Source organism: Corvus hawaiiensis, chromosome 6 (genome assembly GCF_020740725.1).
Source record: "Corvus hawaiiensis isolate bCorHaw1 chromosome 6, bCorHaw1.pri.cur, whole genome shotgun sequence".
Classification (NCBI taxonomy): Eukaryota; Metazoa; Chordata; class Aves; order Passeriformes; family Corvidae; genus Corvus; species Corvus hawaiiensis.
Window position 1 is genome coordinate 60,102,522 of NC_063218.1, and position 22,489 is coordinate 60,125,010.

General features: G+C 43.1%; 1 protein-coding gene across 4 annotated transcripts in view; it reads left to right on the forward strand.

Annotated features, from left to right (window-relative positions):
- The window catches only part of LUZP2 (leucine zipper protein 2), a 218,499-nt gene that overhangs the window by 155,620 nt on the left and 40,390 nt on the right, over positions 1 to 22,489 (forward strand). For all 4 annotated transcript variants that reach the window (XM_048305462.1, XM_048305461.1, XM_048305459.1 and 1 more), the window contains one exon: positions 19,181 to 19,255. In XM_048305462.1, coding sequence (XP_048161419.1) covers positions 19,181 to 19,255 — 75 coding nt within the window. The remainder of the gene's footprint in view (positions 1 to 19,180; positions 19,256 to 22,489) is intronic.

Here is a 22,489-nt window from a genome sequence, read left to right on the forward strand (position 1 = left end):
AGCAAAACTTGCTTTCACAGAATTTGGACTATTTTCTTCCCATTCTCAAAAACTTCAGCTGTATTGCCCCATATGATGACAGCATCAGTGCACTGCAGGTGTTCCAGAGCTTCACCCTGTTCCAGTGCAATCTGGATCAGATGATAGAGTGCCATGGCAGATGGTAGGGTTGTGTTTCTATCCCTTGGGCACTTGATTCTAGGTGTACTGGATGCCACTCCAGGTGAAAGCAAACTGTGGCCTGCACATTTTTTTCAGCCCACTTCCTTTTTTTTCCATCCCACTTCCTCATGGCCTCTCTGTGGTCCAACAGGTAAAACTCTAGAGTACTTTGTGGAATGTACCTTCTATATCCTATTTCTCGAGCAAAAGGATGCCTGCTCACATAAACTTCCTGAATTACTGGAACTCCCAGGATTCTCCAAAGCCAAGATGAGGGAAAACAAATACTGTCTTCATATTCCTGGATTTGACAAATTGCTTCATCCACTGCTGGTGACACATCATCTTTCCAAATTATTGTTGACAATGGGCTATCTTGCACTGATGGTGCACACTTTACAAATTTCTACCTCATGGGTTGTACACATAGGACTTCATCTGGATCTGTGGGGAATTGCACATTGTCCAGGCCATAATATATCATTTCTCACATGGCTGTTTCTCTCAGGTATTACCGCAGACCTTGGCCCTAGGGTGTATCACCGTGTCCCACAGCCATAGGGAGGAGGAGGAGAGAAGATCCAGCAGGCAGGAATTGTGCAGCAAGATTGATTGATTTAATTATTTTATAATCTCTTTTATAGACTTTTTTCTTCATAGTCTAATTGGACAAAGGATCAGCCACCCCTTGGGGTGATTGGCTAAACTCCTAAAACATCCATTGTCAAAATATTTTCCTACTATAACATAAACAAGACTTTTCAAGGTTGCAGGCGGTTTGGTTGTTTACATAACTGCTGCCTCTTCTGTGAGAGAGAAAAGTCTCTCATGGACTTAGAAAATAGCAAGAAAATCCTTGCTAGCAGCATTTTTGTATCTACAATTCCCCCTTTTTGTTTGATAACAACTCTACTATTAATCCTAAGTAGAAATTTACATCAGTTATTAATTCGAAATATGTCCTTGAGGCTTTAACTATCTGACTCCATAACAAGAAATTTAAAGTTCAGTCTCTGCTTGTGGAAGGACCATCCCAGTCTCTGCTTGTAGAAGGACCATCTGCCTGATGGCTGACATCTTGGTCATCATCACAAGAGTCATTAGGCTGATGATCTACATTCTGGTCACCATTTGGATGGCTGGCATTCTCGTCATCATTTGGAGGTTACCTGTTCTGCCTCTGGTGCCGTAGGTCAGGGCGAACGCATTTTGAAGGTAGCCACCGTACCCCAGTATCTGTGGAAACGCAAGCATACCTACGACCCCAAATGATAAGCTCATGCGGGTCTTCCCACTGGTTAGTGATTAAATTCCGTACCCAGACTTTTGCCCGGGGCAGTTGTGTGTCGCCTGCAGACTGCAATGAGAGAAAATGATTCAGAATAACAGGATTATTTGAATTTTGTGGTACTGTAAGGTGATTAATTGTATACAAAGGTTTTGCTAGTCGGCTTCAGTAACCAAATTCAAAGGTTCCTGTGAGAATCGCTGAAAAGCCATGGTAACAGCCCTTAATTCAACTAACTGAGCAGAGCCTGACTTGGATTGGTGTGTTAGTCAAGCACCGCAAAGGCAATGTAGGATACTGTGCACCCTTACACACAGTGACCCCTGCTAAAAATTTGTCCCAATCCGTATGCCCCAAGCTGCCAACACATCCCATCCCCAAAGGTTAAGGGAAGTGGTAGTGACATAAGGCCTAATTGTAGCTGTGTGTCCCTCTGAGTCCTTCACCACCACAGGCCGTTCGCTTAAATAGCTCTGTGTGGTTCCTCCTACTCCTGCGATGGCCGATCCCACAGGGGCTAAAGGCCATGAGGGAGGCCATGCAGAGAAGGAGATGATAGTTACATCAGCACCCGTATCAATCAAACCTCGAAGCTGAGTCCGGGGCGGATGGGTGTTCGGCAGGATCAGGGTACATGTCATCTGTGGCCTTTGGTCAGAGATGTCTGCAGTCCAGAAGGCCTGCGGAAGTCCCGTAGATCCACTGCCGTTATCTTCGTGAGTTTGTTGTTCTATCCTGGGGACGCAAGACTTAAAAGGTACTAATTTAGCAAGGCAGGTCTTTTCAGGAATAGTTACGGGGGTTTTTGCATGGAGACCATAGCACAAATCTGACCTTTAAAGTCAGCGTCAATAACTCCTGAGTGCACTAAGATTCCTTGATGGCCAACGTCAGGTTTTCCCACCAGCATTGCACTGGATCCCTGGGCTAAGGGTCCACGTGCATCCAAGGGAACTTTATAAATACCACTAGAGCCTAAGATGACTGCAGCTGCGGTGTAGACATCAAAACCGTCTGATCCCTGGGTGCTGTCTCTAGGGTGGCTGAGTAGGCCTGTGCCTGTACCTGTGCCACTCTCTGGGGGAGCGACTGCATCGGAGAGCAATTCCCCCTCCTTGCACCCCGGCAGAAGTTTCCCAACAAAGGCCGACCATTGGCCTGAGTCTGGGATCTACAATAGTCCGAGCAATGCCCTGGCCTGCCACACCTCTTGCACTGGGGGATGGCTGTGTTCTCTTTTTGGCTCGGCTTAGGCCACTTCCATTTTTTCGCCTGTTTTGGTTGCTTTGGTTCACGACCAGAAGATGTGTGAACAGGCTTCAGGAACGCAGCCAAAGCAGACCTTTTCTGATGCCCAGATCCCACCTTAGCGCAGGTTTTGACCATGTCTGTTACGTCAGGATCCCCTGGTAAGGCATCTATGATTTTTCTGCACTCTTCGTTTGTGTTATCTCTCACTAACTGCCTTAACAACAACTGTCTTAACCCGTCATCTTAAAGCTGCTTCTCGAGAGAAGCAGTGACTTTCTCTACAAAAGAGAGGAATGACTCTGATTTCCCTTGAACTATTTCAATATATCGCTTTCTAGGTGCAGACAACTCTATGGTTTTCAACAGGGCAGCCATGCCGACCTGTGTAGCTTTCTGCAGGATGCTAGAGAACAAAGTACCCTGTAGACTGGGATCAGAGAAGGGACCAGTCCCCATAAGAGCATCTGTTCCTGCTGTCTGTCTAGGATTGGCAGCAGGGAGCTGCATATTTGCTAATGCAGCCTTGTCAGCCAGCTTTCTCCAGGTTTTCTCAAAAACTGTAAATTGTACAGGTTGAAATAGAATTTGACCTAAGTGTCTAATATCAAATGGAGCTAGCAAATCTGTATTTATCACCCTTATTATCTGCATAACCTCAGCAGAACCTAGCCCATGTTGTGCCACCTTGGATTGCAGATCCTGTGCAACCTTCCAAGCAATTACCTCATGCTTATCATGCTCGCCTGAATTTGGGAGAGCCTTATATACTGCTTGGATCTCCCCTTTTGGGGAGTCAGTACCATCCTGAAGTTCTGGCACAGCCTGTGGATGGAGTGTAACAGCTTCCCGATTACCCCCAGAATCCTCAAATCTGTTTGGCATTCCAAGTGTTTCCAACAACCTCCAGTCACCCTCCTCCAATGCTCGCATTTTAACTGACTCTAAGAAGCGATTGTAGTGGGTTGGACGCACTGTTACCGTGCACTCCTGAAAGGTCCAGGGATGAGACCGGCGCAGCCTTTTCTTTTGCCGCCCGGCTACAGCTGCCTTACAACCTGAGGGCAGAACCTCATCTGCCTCACTTCCCGATGATGAGTCATCAGGCAAAGGCAACTCTGAGACACTGGGAGCGAACAGAGGTGGACGGAGAGGGGCACTTTGGCTGGGTGGGCTAGGGCCAGAACAGACAGCACAGACTACAGTTGGCTGCGCTGCAGTTTGAACAGCAGCCTCTTTATGGGATGCAGTCTTGGCCGGTCCTGACCGAACTGGTACTGCAGCTGCTGCAACCGCCTCCAGGGCTGCAGCCATGCCAGGCGCCACGCTCGTCTCTTGCTCCACAGCTGTGTTCGGCACCATTGGTGGCCCTTGCGCTGCAGCCGTGCCCGGTGCCGCTGCTGGCCCTTGCTCTGCGGCCGTGTTTGGCGCCGCTGCCAAAAGTGCTGCTGTTTCTTGCTCCCTGGCCATGTTCGGCGCTGCTTCCCCCAGCCGCCGCTCTGCAGCCATGGCTGCTTCCGGGTTTTCCCGCAGCAGCACTACTTCCAGGTCGCCACTGGTCGCACCGCTTCCTGATTCAGAGCCACGTCTCCCGGGGGCGGTGTGGGCAGTGCAGGTGGTGCTGGCGGCGCGGGCCTGGTGCACCCCGCACGGCAGGGTGCCTCTGTTATCTGCAGCAGCTGCTTTTGCAAGCTGAGCAGTTCTCCCAGCTGCCAGGATATGTTAGGTAACTGTCAGCAAAGGCAGATGCTGTATTAAAAGGCCGATGGCTCAGTTCTGCAGCGGTGCAGGACAGTCCAGCGCCAAGGAGGGCAGTGGACCACACCCAGGCAGTCTCAGTGCATGCATGCCTGGTGCTACGCCGGCTAAGAAGGAACATCCGGGCGTTCCTGGCACAGCTGATGCATGTGCAGACAGGCTAGAAGCTGCTCTGGGGGTCCAAGTTGCTAAGCCGCTAATTCGTGGCCCTGGATAAGCCCTGGTCGCCGCCAAACCGAGTGGCACGGCGGACTGCGCGCCCTCCCGCTGCCCCGACTCTCCCGCCTCTGCCGGCGCAGGGTCCCTGGGGGCCGCGGAGTCGTGCAACTGTGCAGGGTGAGGTGGCGCAGGCTCTGCCTGTGGAGTCGGGTCAGCGGGGTCCCCCTCGGACATTCCTCCGTCACTTACTACTGAAACAGGCAAGCCAGCTGTGCTGCTACAGTCAAGGTCTGTCAGCAGAATAAATAACGAATGCCAGATTTGGTATAATTCTAACACTGCTGGGTCCCCTGACAGACCGCTCATGCCGGACAGCACAGTCAAGTTCCTGCCATAAGGCAAAGTCCAGGGCAGTATCTCTGTCCATGGAAATCCCTTTTAAGGTAGCCCAATCTAATAATTCCTGAACTGAGTTTTCAGGAATGGATGTGTGCAGTATGCTGAACACACCTTTCCAGACTATTACCACAGCGTCGTTCTGTGAGCCGCTGTTTGCCATTTCTCAGTCACGTTGGACGTCCCGGTCCCAGGGGGGAAGGGGAACAGCGTACCTCTAGAGAAATTCGGCTTGGCTCACAGCAGCAAGACATGTCAGAGTGCAGATCATGTCGGGGTCATCAAATATTACTGCAGGCCTTGGCCCTAGGGTATATCACCGTGTCCCACAGCCACAGGGAGGAGGAGGAGAGAAGATCCAGCAGGCAGGAATTGTGCAGCAAGATTGATTGATTTAATTATTTTATAAACTCTTTTATAGACTTTTTTCTTCATAGTCTAATTGGACAAAGGATCAGCCACCCCTTGGGGTGATTGGCTAAACTCCTAAAACATCCATTGTCAAAATATTTTCCTACTATAACATAAACAAGACTTTTCAAGGTTGCAGGTGGTTTGGTTGTTTACATAACTGCTGCCTCTTCTGTGAGAGAGAAAAGTCTCTCATGGACTTAGAAAATAGCAAGAAAATCCTTGCTAGCAGCATTTTTGTATCTACACTCAGGTGTTGAATACCCTTCTCTATTGCCATCTGTTTGCCTGGGTGACATGGAATATTGCCCTTATGTGTATACCTTTCCCCCTGTACTTCAGAGGAGGCTAAGGGCTCCAGAAGCTAAGGGGTTGTGTCTTTTTTCCCATCTCTTTGGCAATGGTTGGCTCCTTAGCAAGTAATCCCAGCTGACTGCCTCACTTACCCTCTAATTCCAGACTACTAGGCCTGTTGTCCCCAGGTAAAATCCTTTTGTATCTCCCACAGCTCACTCAAGCATAGGGATTGAGTGGTGGTTTTTTCTTCTGTCTCTTCTTCCTGTTCCTGTGATGGCCCTTGTGGTGTCCATGGTAACAGCACTGAAAATGGCCCTTGTAATGGCTCTACTTCTAGCTTTTTTTTTCCTGCACCTCTTCACTGGCAGAGCATGAGACACAAAAAATAAACACTACTTAACAGCAACCAAAACATTAGTGTATTACCAACATTATTCTCATACTGAATCCAAAATACATCAGCATACCATCTACTGAGAAGAAATTAACTCTGTCCCAACAGAAATGAGGACAAAAGAAGATGTCACTTTACATTGGCATCTTTCTGGTGCATATTCTTGTTTCAAATGTCACGTTTAGCATTTATATGTTGTTGCCATGATGTTATAATCATTAATAATACATTAATGTTAGCAACACAGGAGTGACCTGAAGATATAAACTCAACTTGCTACTGAAAAGTACTTACAGGTTATTTGCAGACATGGGAATTTTTAAATATCATTATATAAGTGATATGTAAGAAGGTGGAGGGGCGTTATCATTATATTTCTCAGTAAGGACATTGGATTATGTATTAACATAATTAATTGATATTGTTACTGAAAGAAATCTCTTTCTACTGTTTTTTAATGGCTTAATGCAGTTTTGGAAAACATACATATGTAAAATGTGAATATCGTTTCAGTACTTAGTAATTCAGATCTATTTACTTATTGTCAGTACATTTTTTTATAACACAGCTTTGAGCATGAAAAGTTGTAGCTTTTTTAATGAACTGAAAAATCCCATTTAAAAATTTCTGTATGGATCTGAGGATGTGGCCTTAGTGATACAGTCCTGCACTGGATGGTTTTGCAGTCTTAAATAGCTAGCCTGCGTTTCTGTGTGAGACAAGTCTAGTTAAAAGCTACCATGAGACAAGTTGGATCCAATAGCGTATGATCCATGTGTGCTATTATATGCTGCTGAACCAAAAGCTGCCAAGATGTACAATTGTATGCTAATGCCAGAAGTACACTTTGACTCACAAGGATCATCAGTGTCCAACTCCGGGCCCTGCACAGGAAAGCCCTAAGAATCACACCATGCACCTGAGAGTATTGTCCAAACACTTCTTGAACTCTGTCAGGCTTGGTGCTGTGACTACTTCCCTGGGGGACCCTGTTCCGGTGTCCAACCATCCTCTGGGTGAAGAATCTTTTTTAATATACAACCTAAACCTCCCTTGACACAATGTCATGCCATTCCCTCAGGTCCTGTCACTGATCCCCAGAGAAAAGAGATCAGTGCCTGCCCCTCCCCTTCTCCTCACAAGGAAGTTGTAGACTTTGAGAAGGTCTCTCCACAGTTTCTTCTCCAGGCTGAACAGTGCCCTCAACCTCTCTCTTCATAGGGCTTCCCCTCAATGCCCTTCACCACTTTTGTAGCCCTCCTTTGGACACTGTCTAATAGCTTAATCTCTTTCTTATATTGTGGTGTCCAAAACCACACGCAGAACTCAAGGTGAGGCCATACCACTGAAGAGCAGAGTGGGACAATCTCCTCTCTAGACCAGCTGGTGATGCTTTGTCTGATGCACTCCAGGACACAATTGGCCCTCCTGGCTGCCAGGGCACTGCTGACTCATATTCAACTTGCCATCAGCCAGGATCCCCAGGTCCCTTTCCACAACACTGATTTCCAGTGTCTCATTCCCGAATTTATATATAAATCCAGGATTGTCCCATTCCAGGAGCAGAATCCAGCACTTTCCCCTGTTAAACTTCATATGGTTGGTGATTTCCCAGGAGTACAATGGATCTGAATCTGGAGCACATGAGTATTATCCCAAATTGGGTGTTCTTCCTAGCAGACAATTTTGAGTACCTTGCCATTTGGTCTAAATCAGAAAGAAATTAAAAATTATTTGAGAGGATACTTCTGCATCACTTAGTGTCCCCCCTTAGAATCGTAGAATCATCAAAGTTGGAAGAGAGCTTTAAGATCAAGTCCAACTGTCAGCCTAGCAATACCACTGTTATCCCTAAGCCACTAAACCGCTAAACCATAACACTCAGCACCAGATCCAGACACCTCTTAAACACTTCCAGGGATGGTGACTCCACCACCTCCCTGGGCAACCTGTTCCAAAGCCCAACCACCCTAACAATGATTTTATTTTTCTAGTATCTAACTGTCATGGTTTAGGAATGGTATTCTCCAATTCTCCAATTCAGTGTTCCCACTGAAACCACTCCAGATAATGCACTGCTTGCTCACTCTTGCTTCTCCTCTCCCTGCCATTCAGTGGTCTGGAGAGGGGGATTGGAGGCACAAAACGTAAAGATCATGGGTTGAGATAAGAACAATTTATTGGAAACAGCAATAAGATAACAAAATGAACAGTAACAGCAACCATACTAAAGACAGAGTGTACAAGTCAAGAAATGTTATTGCTCACCCTGTGGAAACCCCCAACCACTCTCTCTGCTACACTACGTCAATCTGGAAGGGATCCTGGATCCCCTGTCCCTGGAAAATGATCTGGGGTGGTATTGAATAACCTCTGAGTCCTGGCCATGCCCCCTCCTGGCTACTGCAAAAATTAACCCTGTCCTGGCCAGCACCAGGACACTAATCTGAATCTCCCCTGTCCTGGCTTAGGGCCATTTTCTCTGGTCATCTCACTGCAGGCATGGTAGAAGAGACAGGCCCCCACCTCAACTACAACCTTCTTTCAGGTAGTTGTAAAGCTTTGATCCTATTTCTTAGGATATTCCTGACAGCAAATTCAGAGGCGTCTACATGACTATCTGCAGCATGAAGTTGTAAAAATAAGTACAATAAATTTTGGCTTTTTGGTGGAGTTTTTTTAATTACTGTGTTGTTCATTGTTGCTGACTTGGAGGCAGTTTGCAATAGTGAATATGCTGGTGTCAGTAAATACTGTTGCTGCATGGTTTAGGTTTTACTTTCTTAGCAGCAGAATATGAGGTCATGTTTTTGAAATGGAAAGCTTTAAGAACTTACCTCTTCACAAACACTTTTAAGTGATATTGCCAAAAAAGTATGTTTGTTTCCTTTGTTTTGTGTTTTCCTGGCTGAATTATACTATTCTCTGTAGTGGTCAAATCCTACAAAGAAGCACCAAAACCAACAAGCTGAACCTTGGGCCAAGTTGTGAACTAATCCTCTCTGAAGAAAAGATGAAATAAGTGTTTCTAGTGTACTGCTGACAGAGGTGTCGAGCACAACTGGTATGCCTAACATGAATTTTAAAATGCTTACTCCCTCAGTGCTTGTTCTCTTACTATTAAAATAAACAAGATCATTTTTAAAAGAAGATTGAATTAAAAAATAAGGAGCAGCAGGTTGTTGTGATCATTTGGATGGGTTATCCATTGTAAAGTACAACTCATGCTAAAATGCATGGTGCTCTGGCCTGATCTAAAGGAAGAAAATTCCCCCATGGGAAGTAAGTGGCAGATCAGGCCCAAAGGTGAGTGCTGTTGCTCCTTGTGTGCATCTTCTGAATGTGTTTCTGCTGAAAAAACAGTAATTTTCCTTTAGTTAATGTTGGAATTGTAAAAGGACGAGAGCCCGGGGATCCCGACGGGGGGAGGAATGCAGTCCAAAACCAATGTGGTTGATAAGCGCAAACTCCGATTATTAGCACTCCAAAGGCACTTATATAGTATACCAGCTTGTTAACTCCTAAGTGGCTTAAAGCTTATCACAGCACATTTCTATTTCTACATAATTGGACTTACATTGGCAAGCTTCCACAGTCAGTACATCTTATCTGAACAGCTGTACCTTTTCAAAACTCCCTCTTTATTCCCAGGCTTGTTTCTCACACCAGCGCTTTCTCATGCAGGCAGTTTCTCACACAAACCTTTGCTTGCGGGCCTTTTGCTTGTACAGGCCTATTGCTTGTACAGTTTTTCTATAGATCCCATAATTCTATCAATGATCCATGCCCTGGATCCTTTAATAATGCAACAAGTTAAAAGCTGAGTACTGAAACCCCAGCAAACTGCAGTTTTGCATTCATTGTAACGACTTTTATGTGAGGGTTGGGGAAGGAAAAGTAAAATTTCAGCTAATAAAATCCACGAAGGACTTATTTCCTTTTTTAATGTACATCCAGAGTAGTAAAAAATGAGAGATAAAAGCATTACAGCAGTAATAAGCATTAATGTACAAGCTGTAAGACTTTGCAAAAATGCTATTTTTAACTGCATTTTCTTCTTGTTGTAAATGCTTGAAATCTAATTCAGATGTCACTGAACATCTGGTTTTTGCTGCATGCTTGAATAAATGTAATAGCGTCCAAAAAGTGTTATTCTCCTTTACATTTAACACCTACAGTAAACAGTGCAATTTAGAAGAACAAGTCTCTGTTTTTCTAAGATACAAATAATGCTTACAGAATAAGCACAGCAGAATTACGTTTACTGAATAGTTTGTCCAAGTGTACAGTTACGTGGTTTTCAATTGTAAAATGTGTCCTCCTTAGAAAATATAATCAATTATGAAAGTTGTAAAGATTTTTTTTCTTAAAAAAATTTTATTTAAGGCCTGTGCAGAGATAAAACAGAGTTGAGAATATTCAATCTATTTAACAAGTGTTTTAAACATTACAATCATGTTTTCTAATTAACTCTAAGCAGCATGTGTGGTAATGTAATCATTAATAAACATCAATTCTTTGCATGAAATAAAATATGTTCTTAAAAGTTTTGCAATAACCAAATAAACTTCCAATTTATCATGCCTTGAAATAAAGAGAACCGAACCATGACTATGTTTATCTCTGCACTTCTGAGTAATCCTTCTAGTGTGAAGCTATAACCTAGTCTCTTCCGTAAAGAAAAAAAAAAAAAAAAAAAACAGAGGGAAAAAACCACCTTTGAAATTTTGTATAAGGAAAAGAAAGGAAATTGATTAAGTCCTTTTTTGTAAGGGTTTTGAACAGTTAAGAGTTCAAAATAAATGATCAAACAAAAAAAAAATCTCAGCACCAACAATAGCAAGAGGGATCACTATTTATTTTCTATTCCATATTGACATGTTGTATAAAGTTTCTGGGGAAAAAAGGTAAAAAGCCTGTTAAAAGCCTCCTTTGGCTGTGCTAACAAACATGCAGTATTTGTAGTAGTTATCTGTACAGCTGTGTGACTGCATTACCCACCTGACCCGTACTTGTAACACTGGGCTTGTAACATTCTAGGAGTGGACTTTGTATTGCACTATTAACACCGAATATATTAGAGGTCAAATACAACTGCAGGGTGACAGTGGCCTCCCTCTGACCCACACCAAGTGTTGGATTATTTAAAGGGGTCCTGTTTCTGGCACTTCTCAGGAGAAAATACAATTTTTTTTCAATTAGTCATTGTGCTATTTGGTTTGTTAAATCTTACACAGAAATAGAGTCACAGCCTGGGTTTGTTGGCCTGTACCTTCAGAAAAGTTTAATAACTCACCTCAAGAATGAGATGCTGAAGGTTTTGTCTGACTTTCAAGAAGAAATGGGAGGACTTACAGGGGGAGAGGTCAGTTGAAAAGCCTATAGACTAGCTAGGTTTAGGAAGAAGAAGGAAGTTCAAATCTAATTTTCAGGGTAAAACACCAAGAAAAACACTTACAGAAGCTGTATTTGGAGTGTATTTGTAATGTACCATAATGTCACCAACAATACATAATCCAACAGTAATTTATTCCTCTTATGTATGTGGTTATGTTTGCCCCAAGAAAGATCATTTAAAAGATAGGTTTTCTAGAAAAAACAAAAGGTATTGATGCCTTGAAGTGGCTTGTTGCAGTTTTGGAACAGACAAGCAACAAGACTGGGTTCATGCACAACAACCCACTTTTATTGAGTCCTCCTTTATTTATATAGAGTTAAAGGTCCACGCGGTCAATCCCTATGGGATGAACAAGTTACCACCCAGCCAACCAGCCAATAGCTGCTTGCATACCCAATGGCCTGGGCCTGCTCTCCAACAGTCCATACTGGTCAGATTGCATAATCTACTGGTCAAGGTACTTATATAATTTCAGTTATATCTTCATTATTTCAGTTATAAAACAGGGAGTTATAAAATGAGATTAATTATTATTGTGAAGCCTTCAGGTCAGCTGCTGACCACCACAATAATTCCCGCTTTTTGTTTTTAAATATAAAAGCAGCATCTGTCATCCTGTCTCCAGGGCCCTTGGAGACAGGGTGACAAACACGGCTCAACAGGCCTAGGCCCTTTCAGCCAGAGATATATCCCGTTGTATCATTGGCAATGTAACAATCATATCCAAAAGCTGTCAAATGGGACTACCAGCGATACAAACTCTGCATGCGGCAGGCTTATTAACATAAAAGTTACAACTTAACAACTTTATGAACAGGAAACTTTAGAACCATGGGAAACTTTGAGCTGGAACGCCTTGATGGAAGAAGGCGTGCGAGGCTTTTGCCTGTGCAGGTGTGTCTGGTTGCGGTGCTGTCCAGGGAGGGCTGTCAGCAGTGTAGCGATGGTGACGATATTGCGGTGTTCCAAAGGGGGACAATGGCTCTGGGTCTCTTTCCTGGTCTCTCTCGCGTCCTTTGTTGGTATACATGCTGGGGACAGCTCCAGCTCCGGTAATAGCAGCGTGTCTGCTCCTGTGGCAGTGGCGACATTAGGACTTCATGGTCCACCACTATTTCCAGGCATGATGCTTAACTGGAGATCAGGTGCCTCTGATAGCGTGTCTGTCTTGGGCAAGCATTTTTGTGATGGCTGTGCAGGTGCGTTCGATGTAGTTGCAGGACGCTCTGTTTCCACAGAAACTTTGCGGCCAGCACCACCAGGCATGGTCACAGAATGCCTGCTAGTAGCAGCTTGGCAGTGGCCAGAGACTTGGCAGCAGCTGGACATGGTCCTGCAGTGGCCAGCATTAAGCACTGCTCTGCAGCTGTTGGAGGCAGGGCACAGAGGGGCTGGAGGACACTTGTTTAACGTAGCGCAGCCGTGCGGGGTGCCTCCACCAGTTGGTTCGGTGGCAGTGCTCTTCGCCAACTGTATGTCCCAGCAGGGGCATGCAGTGTGGCTCCACATGGCGGCACGGTGCTGCATGGAGGGGATGCCCCAGCACAGGCCAGCGGCGCAGCCCTGCACAGTCGAGGTGCTCTCTTGCGCACCTGGTGCAGCGTCCACACCTCCTGCTGCCCTCTCCTCACTGCTGGCCTCAGTCGGGGGTGCCTGCAGTGTTCCTACTGTCATCCTTGCATTATTCTCAGTTTTTAATTGTTTTAGCAAGTCCACTATAAGGCTCCAAGGCTTTATCACGTTAATAGTTGTCTCATCTCCTATGGAGGCCGCTTCGATTATTATTTTGCCAGCCCACTTCCACTTTTCCAAGTCCAGGGCAGTCCCCTCAGAGACGTCTAGTCTGTGGCTCTAACACCACGTGATTAAGGCTGTTAAAGCCTGTTTGTTGTATTTTATTCCCTTTTTTGTTAAAAAGGAAGTCAATACCTCTAGTACAGAGTCTTCCACTGCTGAAACCCATGCACCCATGCTGGCAATGTCTCCCTGTTACAAAAAGGGAAAAAGAAAAAAAATAGAAGGAAAGGTCTGGACCAAGCACTGCTATCCCGCCACTCTTCGCAGCTTGAAGGCTGCGGGCAGTTCTCCACGCTGCCCCGCAGCTATCCTGCTGCTCTTTGCAGCTCGAAGGTTGCGGGCAGCTCTCCCCGCTTCCCCCCAGCTATCCCACCACTCGTCACAGCTCGAAGGCTGCAGGCACCTCTCCCTGCTGCCCCGCAGCTATCCTGCTGCTCTTCGCAGCTCGAAGGCTGCGGGCAGCTCTCCCTGCTGCCCCGTCTGTCTCCCCGCTATACCTGTGGTAGCTGTTGTATCACGTCCAGGAGTCACCAATTGTCACAGTTTCGGAGACAGACAAGCGACAAGACACACTGGGTTCATGCACAACAACCCACTTTTATTGAGTCCTCCTTTACTTATATAGAGTTAAAGGTCCACGCGGTCAATCCCTATGGGCTGAACCAGTTGCCACCAGCCAACCAGCCAATAGCTGCTTGCATCCGCAACAGCCTGGGCCTGCTCTCCAACAGTCCACACTGATCAGATTGCATAACCTACTGGTCAAGGTACTTATATAATTTCAGTTATATCTTCATTATTTCAGTTATAAAACAGGGAGTTATAAAATGGGATTAATTATTGTGAAGCCTTCAGGTCAGCTTCTGACCACCACAATAGTGGCTACCTGAAAACAGAGGCTAGACAAGAACAAGAGAATGAAAGTAGGTATTTATTTGAAGGGCCTTCAAAGGTACACCTTGGGAATGTAAAGCCTCCAAGGGGCTCCACCCAAGATGGACCCTGGGTCACATGTTCTTCACACTTTTATAAGTTTGGTCCATTTGCATATCAGGGTTAATTCTCCAATTATAATTTCAGTTAATGATGTAATTACTCTAAGTTTGCTCCTCCTCTCAAGGCTTTGGTTTGCACATTTTGGGGCCTGGGACAATCAAGGTGTCCTTGAAGTGCAAACCTAGGGAGGTTTGTTATGTCTGACCAGCATGAGAGAACAGTAGTTAACAGGCCACAAGAAACTTCAGAGTTACACACTAGGCCGTACAGAATTTGAAAAATAGAAAAGTTAAAACCTAAGGCATTAGTATAACTTCTACAATGGTACACAAAAAAAACTACTAGTGAATGTTTTTATTTTTTTCTGATGTGACTAAGAAACTGAGAAGCATAAAGCTTCTAGCGACTGTTTTTCAGATAATAAAACTTATCTCACCCCTGTTTTGTTGCTTTCAAGTGACTTTGAGGAATATGAACATCTCAGTGTTAGTTAATATGCTATTTATAAACCCTTGAACATTCAAAGTCATTATTCCAAAGACATGTAGGCATTTAGTCTAATGTGATTCATAGTGAGTAAAGGTAAGTACATTCATTTGAGTTAGAAAAGTGTACTTCATTGACAGTAATTGCTCTGTGAACTCTCTCAGAGAATGAAGAAAAATGCTTTTCATAGAAACAGAATGGTTTTTGTTTGAAGGGACCTTAAACACTGTCGAGTTTCAACTTCCTCCACCATGGGCCCATGGGCAGTGACACTTTCCACTAGACCAGGTTGCTCAAATCCCCATCCAACCTGGCCTTGAACACTTCCAGTGATGGAGCATCCCCAACTTCTGTGGCAATCTGAGCCAGTGCCTCAACATCCTCACAGTGAAGAATAGAACAGAAAGTATATTTCTCCCTAATGTCTAATCTAAACCTACCCTCTTTCAGATTAAAGCCATTCCCTCATGTCCTATCACTCCATGTCCTTGTATAAAGTCCCTTTCCAGCTTTCCTGTAGGCACCCTGTAGGCACTGGAAAGCTGCTGTTTATCTCACTGCTTCCTCTCAAAGACCTCATTCTATAAGAATACCTAAGAGAAATTTAATTGTTGGGGAGGATGAAAGTTTGGTAAGAAAGTTTCACAGGTATGTAGGCTTGGCAGAAAGATCTCTGAATGTAGAAACTGGGGATGAGGTAGAAATGGAAGCAAGTTTTGATATAGAGTAAAAGATGTTTTGCTGAAACAGTGATCGATGAGTAACTGAGAAGGCAAAGGTTGGAGACTGGAAGGAGATTTTTAGGAGTAGGACAAAGGTATGTGACTACAAACAAAGACATGTTTTTCACCAAGTAAATAAGTCTCAAGAAGCGCATAAGTAAATAGAAAACAAGTTTTTACCAAAAAGAGAGATATTGCAGGCAAACAAGAAATGTTGATGTAGGAAGAAGAAGAGAGGTCTGAGAATTTTCCACTGTAAGCTTAAATTGTAACTTACTTACTCTTGTGATTGGATAATAATGACTATAATATGGTAATGGTAGTAGTCATGATAGGCTATAGGCAAATGTAAAGGTATTGTGTATGGTGCTTATTGGTCGTTATGTATTAAGATACTCAGCAAAGAAAAGTATATAATGCTTTGTAACTTGAACAGAAAGTGGCTTCAGGTATGCCTACAGCTGGAGCTGGCAGCTGTAGGGCTGGCTCTGGATACCCACTCCCTGAAATGCTGTAACTTCACCTATGCAATAAACAGCTTTCAACAGAGCCGCCTGAAGTCCAGACATCCTTCATGAAACTTTCTCCTATATTTAATATTTTTTAGTTCTTCGAGGCTAGTCTTTTTAAAGACTCTTTGCAGCTCATTAGAATTGGGCTTGTGTAGTCTTATTGGTGTTTGTCCTTTTCTTTATTCAGTATCAAAGCCATGCTAGTTCCTTTTGGCTCCCTAAAAGACTTCTAAATTGCAGTAGCAGTGAAACTATTGCAATATGAATTTAGCCTTGAGAGACAAAAATTTTCAGAAAAAAACCCTGATTATTCTGAAGATTTGGACCTAAGATGTAAATAACTATCACTACTTTCAAGTGAATGGTTCATCAAAATGCACTTTTAATGCCAGAATTTTATTCTTACTTAGTATCAGTTGGATTGATATCACTGAGCTATTTGCTCAGTGTTCTGTGAAATGAAATAAATATACATGAATATTACAGAAAATTTTAGTCCATCAAAATATGACAGTATTATGAAAAATGAGAATAAGTCTTGGTAAATGATGCATTCAGAAAAACTTCACTAACATATTTGAAACCTGTGCTTTGGAAGAATAACTTTTTACCATAAACCACAAATGTTTTCCTATATGTGAACAGTGTTACTACAATATAGTAATTCTTTGTCACAGAAAATATCAGTTAAAGAACTTAAGTACTTTTCCTCCAACTTGATTTTTGATAGGGAAGCAGTTTCATTGAATTTGGTGTGTTATATAGCACCAGACATTTCCCCTGCAAGGAAGAAAACAGTAGTCACTTCTAACCACCGTTACCTGCTTTCTCTCAACTACCCAGATATTCAGATACCTATGTAATGCATGTATTGAAGGAAAAACCAGACACCCTCAAATTCATAACTGTAGTTCTGGTTTTCCACTGATTAAACTGTAGCACTGATGGTGCTGAAGGAAGAAGTTGCTAGTTTTCTGGGCCTCACCATCTTCCATCTGATTCTAACTCTTTAGCAATGTACACTATCAGAGGTACCATCCTAGCCTCATGTTTATGATGTGTTATTTTGTGTAATTTCCTTTTTAGTGGCAATTGAAATGATACAATTAGATATACAGTTTTTCAAATCTTGATTCTCTTTAATTGAGAATGTATTAATTTTTATAGCTGTAATGAAAAATAATTTAATAAGTAGCAATATAAAAATGTTAATGATTTGAGAAATTTCTTGGTCTAGAAATTGGTCTAGAGATGTGTCTCTGCATCACATAGAGTCAATATTCAGTCTTTTCAAATATTGTCTGTGACTATGTTTATTGTGAGTGATACTGTGTCCCATATTTAGGAAAAAATCCGAAAGTTACTGAACTCTAGCAATTTCTTATATCTTAGTAATATTTTTCTCTAGTAAACCAGTGATAATTCCACTTAAATTTTGCAAACTGATAAAATGGAAGGATTTTTTCTTGTAGTGGATTCTCTGTTGCCAGACTAAAGGACCAAACTAGTGGTCTGATACGTGTGTTGTGACAGTGACTGATGTTAGGTGTAAGAAATGTGATGCAGTAGGAATTATGGACTGCAATTCACAAGAGACTTTCCCACATCTGAACAAACAGTTGACTTCCACTTTGAAGCAAGTTTGGTTTTGACTAATTAAACTGTGACTACAGTGATAAATCTGAAGATAAATGCTTAATCCTCCTTTAAAATGCAACTAAGCTCGTTACATGAGCTGGGAACTGAAAATTCCAGACTTTTGACATTTTATTTGGCAGTACAGCCTATACCTAATGCTAATAAACATCATTTGAGCTATCTGCTGAGGACTGCAGGCCTTGCCTAAGTTCATCATCTCATCTATGACATGTCCTGGAAGAACTGTCATTACTCCAGCAGAGAACAAGTTAACCACCTTTATAGGATTTACACTAAACAGCATTTATGTTGTGTGGCTATCCATTAAGCTATGCTACAATCAGCAGAGTGCATGAGATCTTGAGAAGTCTGTCAAGAAAAAAATCTCTGGCTGGGGATGAACTCCAGAAACCTGGGAGCATGAGATGGTGTTGAGGGGAAATGCGCTCACAAATATTGCGTCGAAATAAAAATGTGTTGCTCTTTGTCTGAGAAATGAGAATTTTATCCAATTATTCTGCATGTACAAAATGTGTATTTACTTAATCAGAATTTCAGAGAGAAAAGATAACTGGCTAGTCCAGTGTCCTTCTCTATGGTTCCCTTTTCAAACAGGGAAAACAATGACTGGACTGGGTTTTCTCAGATACAACAGCAAAAGAATCCTTATGCCTTTTGGTTGCATAGTTATTTGTAACTAATGACAAGACTGAGAACCACAGGAATCTGGGAGCTCCTGCTTCCCTAAAATGGAAAATTGTTGCAGAGAATGTATCTCCTTCAAGCGAGCAGGCTGGGTTTATATACCTCCTAGGGAAGGAGAGAGAAAATAATTGTCTTTATTTACTGAACTTCTAAAAGGATCTTCTGAACCCCTACACTCCATACGTGATATATACATTATATAGAGCCAGCAGTCCTTCCACTGAGGGTGTAGGCTACTTGCCTGATCTTGACTTCAAACACAAGTCTCCCAAAATGCTTTCCCACTGTGTAGTTGCATAGATAGCTAGTCTTGTAAATTTTCCTATTTCCAGGAAAAGACATGGAGAAAAAAAATCTGGAGTTACCGCCTTGTATCCTAGCAGATAGTATAATTTCATAAGGTGTCTGCATGCAAGAATATTTGGGTGTTTTCTAATTTCTCTGTTTATGCCAAGTTAGCTTAATGTTGGCATCTCAATGTTTAGAACTACAAGATCATATTCAAATTGCACTCAGAAGTCAGACAAATTAACAACATAATTAAAAGACATTTGGATACCTTGAATTTTCCAGAAGGATATTATGGCATAATATTAAATATTTAGTATGGAATTAATTTTTTTATTCACATTGAATTATTATAAATAATTGAATTCACATAAGTAGAGCAGATTTGACTATAACTTTTTTTCTCCCAGGAAAAGCAAATCTGACCCAACCCATCTATATTACTTGTAAAATTTATATTCTTTCCTCTCTCACAAGAAAAAATGCATTCCAGATTGCATCAACTCTTTTTCTTGATTCCCACAGGCACAACAGCTAACAGATCTGGAGCAAAAACTAGCAGTTGCAAAAGATGAATTGGAAAAAGCAGCCCTTGACAAAGTAAGAAGTGCAATGTAACGTAAGCATGTTTACCTCTATCAGCTGTCAATGTTTTGGTGTAATTTAAAAAAACAAATGAAAGCCTTGCAGTGATTTAGATGCATACTAAGTTGCATCTAAGTTGTACCTGGGAGTGATGCTACTGGAATCAGTGGAACTAATTATGGTATTTGAAGTTAAGTATATCTGCAAAGTTATTTAAGAAGAGGATGGTCAAATTAGAAAAAAAGCAGCTCAAAAAATTTACTCTGATTTTTAATAGATTTAGATACTTACTGAATTATAGTTTATCCTAACAGTAGACTTAGTGTCTCTCATAAGTTTATTTGCACTGGAGCACTTTTCTATTTCCCACCATGGACCCTTAGAATGCTCACAAATTCTGCATTACCAGGCCCCAAATATCAACAATAGTGTGGCCAGCAGGACTAGGAAAGTGCTTGTCCCCCTGTACTCAGAACTGGTAAGGCCACACCTCATATACAGTGTTCAGTTTTGGGCCACTCACTTCAAAAATGACATTTTAGTGATGGAGCAAGTTCAGAGAAGGGCAACAAAGCTGGTGAAGGGCCTAGAAAACATGTATTCTGAGGAACTTCTGAGGAAACTGGCGTTGTTTAGTCTGAAGAAGAGGAAGCTCATGCTCATTGCTCTCTACAACTATCTGAAAGGAAACCATAGTGAGGCAGGGGCTGGTTTCTTCTGCCATGTCTCAAGTGAAAGGATGAGAGGAAATTACAGTAAATTGTGCCAGGGGAGGTTCAGATTAGAAATTAGAAATTCTATTTTCACTGCAGAAGTGGTTAGGCATTGGAATAAGCTACCCAGGAAGGTAGTGGAGGCACCATCTCTAGAAGTGTTAAAGATGGATGTGGCAGTTGAGTTTAGGTGTGATTATAATGGTGACATAGTATTATAATGGTTGACAGATGGTCTTGAAGATCTCTTCCAGACTTGATGATTCTGTGATTCTGTGGATCTAACCATGTGATAGGAGTATAAATGGATTGGGGAAATATGAAGATATGCATCCTGTGTGGGCAGTATTCTGGCCAGTAAGCAGCCTCTTTTGACCACTGTCACATCTATGCAAGATTATAGAGAACTTTGTGTAGCGGGTTCGGTTCGTAACCGGGCAGAAACACCAATTTAGTGTAGTGCTTTGGTCCAAAATACTCATTACTGTTTATCTTCTGTGAGATAAGAATTAGGAGAAATGCAAAGCAGGCACCAAACTTGAAAGAATATAAAGAAGTTTATTAACAGACCTAAAAGAGGAAAAAAATTATACCACACTTTCAGAACTCTCCTCCTCCTCCCCCCCCCCCCTTTCTCCCTTCTCCCACTGACAATGTAAAAAGACAACCCTTAAGATGTTCAGTCTGTTTACCACTTCCATAATAACCTTGTTCAGTCCATTTAGAAAGAAGAGTCTCTCTTACTTATGCTATGAAAACAGTATCACAACGAGACAGCCGCCCACTTCCAAATATTGTTCAGTCCATTTAGGAAGAGGAGTCTCTCTGATCGCATGTGAGTCCCTTCCCCCGACTTGCAGCTTTTCCCGCAACTGCTTTCGAGGGTCCACTCTTGAAGTTTTGGGGTACAATTTTAAGGTTGAGCCGTTCAGAAACAAAAAACAGAGGCCCTTCTCCTTCCCTGGGACCAAAGGGTCTTCTTCATCTTTAGGACTATCTCTGGGAGCATCTCTAGGAACTGAGGTTTCTCCTTTCCCATTTGGAGCAAAAGTCCTCATCTGGTCCATCTCTCCCTGTCCAAACTTGTCATGAAATTACAGCTGCATCAGCATCTGCCTATCTCAGCGCAGGTGCTTTTGCTTATGAGTTGAACACTCCACCCCCCATATCTTCATGAAATTACAACGGGATACTCTGATATATCCTAGCTTCACAACAGAATTTCAGCTTTAAGCATCTCCTCTCTCTCTTCCCTCAGGTTTTCAGCTCTTCATAGCAATAAAAGGGTTAATCTCACCTCGGCCTTGCAGCTTTGCAGCTGGAATGTTGAATGTTGCTTATCGCAGTGAAGAGGGGGGAGAGCCGAGCCGCTCCAGCTGCCCAAGGCAAAGTGGGGGGGGGGGGGGGGGGGGGTGGTCCACGGATGGAACAGGTCCATCGACTCCAGGATGGCCGTGGCCCGGCCCGGCCTGGCCCGAGCAGGGCCTGGCCAGGCCCGCTGGCTCCCTCACAGGGCCCGCAGCCACCTGTCCCAGCACTGGAAACGAGAGAGAGCTGTGGGGGGTTTGTCTATTCTTAAGTGTGGATCACAGAGGCAGTCACAACTTTAAGTGGCTTAGAGAATTGTCCATATTCAAACTGGCCAGCTGATAGGTTCTATCAGGTCATAGAGGAAAGCAGTACGCACCCCTTTGCAAGGACATGACCTCCGGGACTATGCTTGCTAACCTATGACACTTTGTCAAATTACATCCCTGGTTCCAATAGTGTTTCCTTCAGCTGTCCTTTCATGCTGTCCATTTATAGATCTCCTATCAGCAAAGTCAATATTGAATTATGCTATCCACAGGATGAAAACAAATTTACTTGTTCTTCTTTTACCTTTGGAATGGCAAAATTGGAATGGCTGCAGCCAAGGTAGAATGAGCACTGGGTGGCAGGACTGAGAGATGAGAGGATGAGAAATTATCCAGAGAAATTTCTGGATGAGAGGAGAGTGACTGCAGATCGGTGTGATATGCAGGAAGTGCTAGGGTCACACAGGACTAGATTGACTGAGTCCATACCGTCATGCAAATTTAGACAGTCTGCTGCCTCTGCCAATTTGACCATAACAAATGGTGATTTATGCTGTCTGTGCAGTCACTCCTTGAAAAGTTAGGATTAAAGACATGTTACATGAAAAGAAGTATGCTAGTATCTTCTGCTGTCAATTAGAAATTAAAAGGTCCCTGAGTTAAATGGATAAAGTAATCCTTTCCCTTTTACTCTGCCTTTAGTTCAGAGACATATCATCTGACTGCACACATCTTAAGGGAAAGACATTCCATTTTCTCTGTTTGCAAGCAAGCCAAATTCCATTCTGTGGGAAACTGAAATATTAATGGTAAATGACTCAAAACAATAGGCCGTTTGGGCCATAGGCAGGGTGTTTTCCTGGGGCTGGGTTTGCACCCCCAGGCAGAGGGAGAGAGGAGAGTTTTTGGGTGCGTAATAGCAAAGCCTCTGATCCACATAAGACAGAGACGGTGAGCAC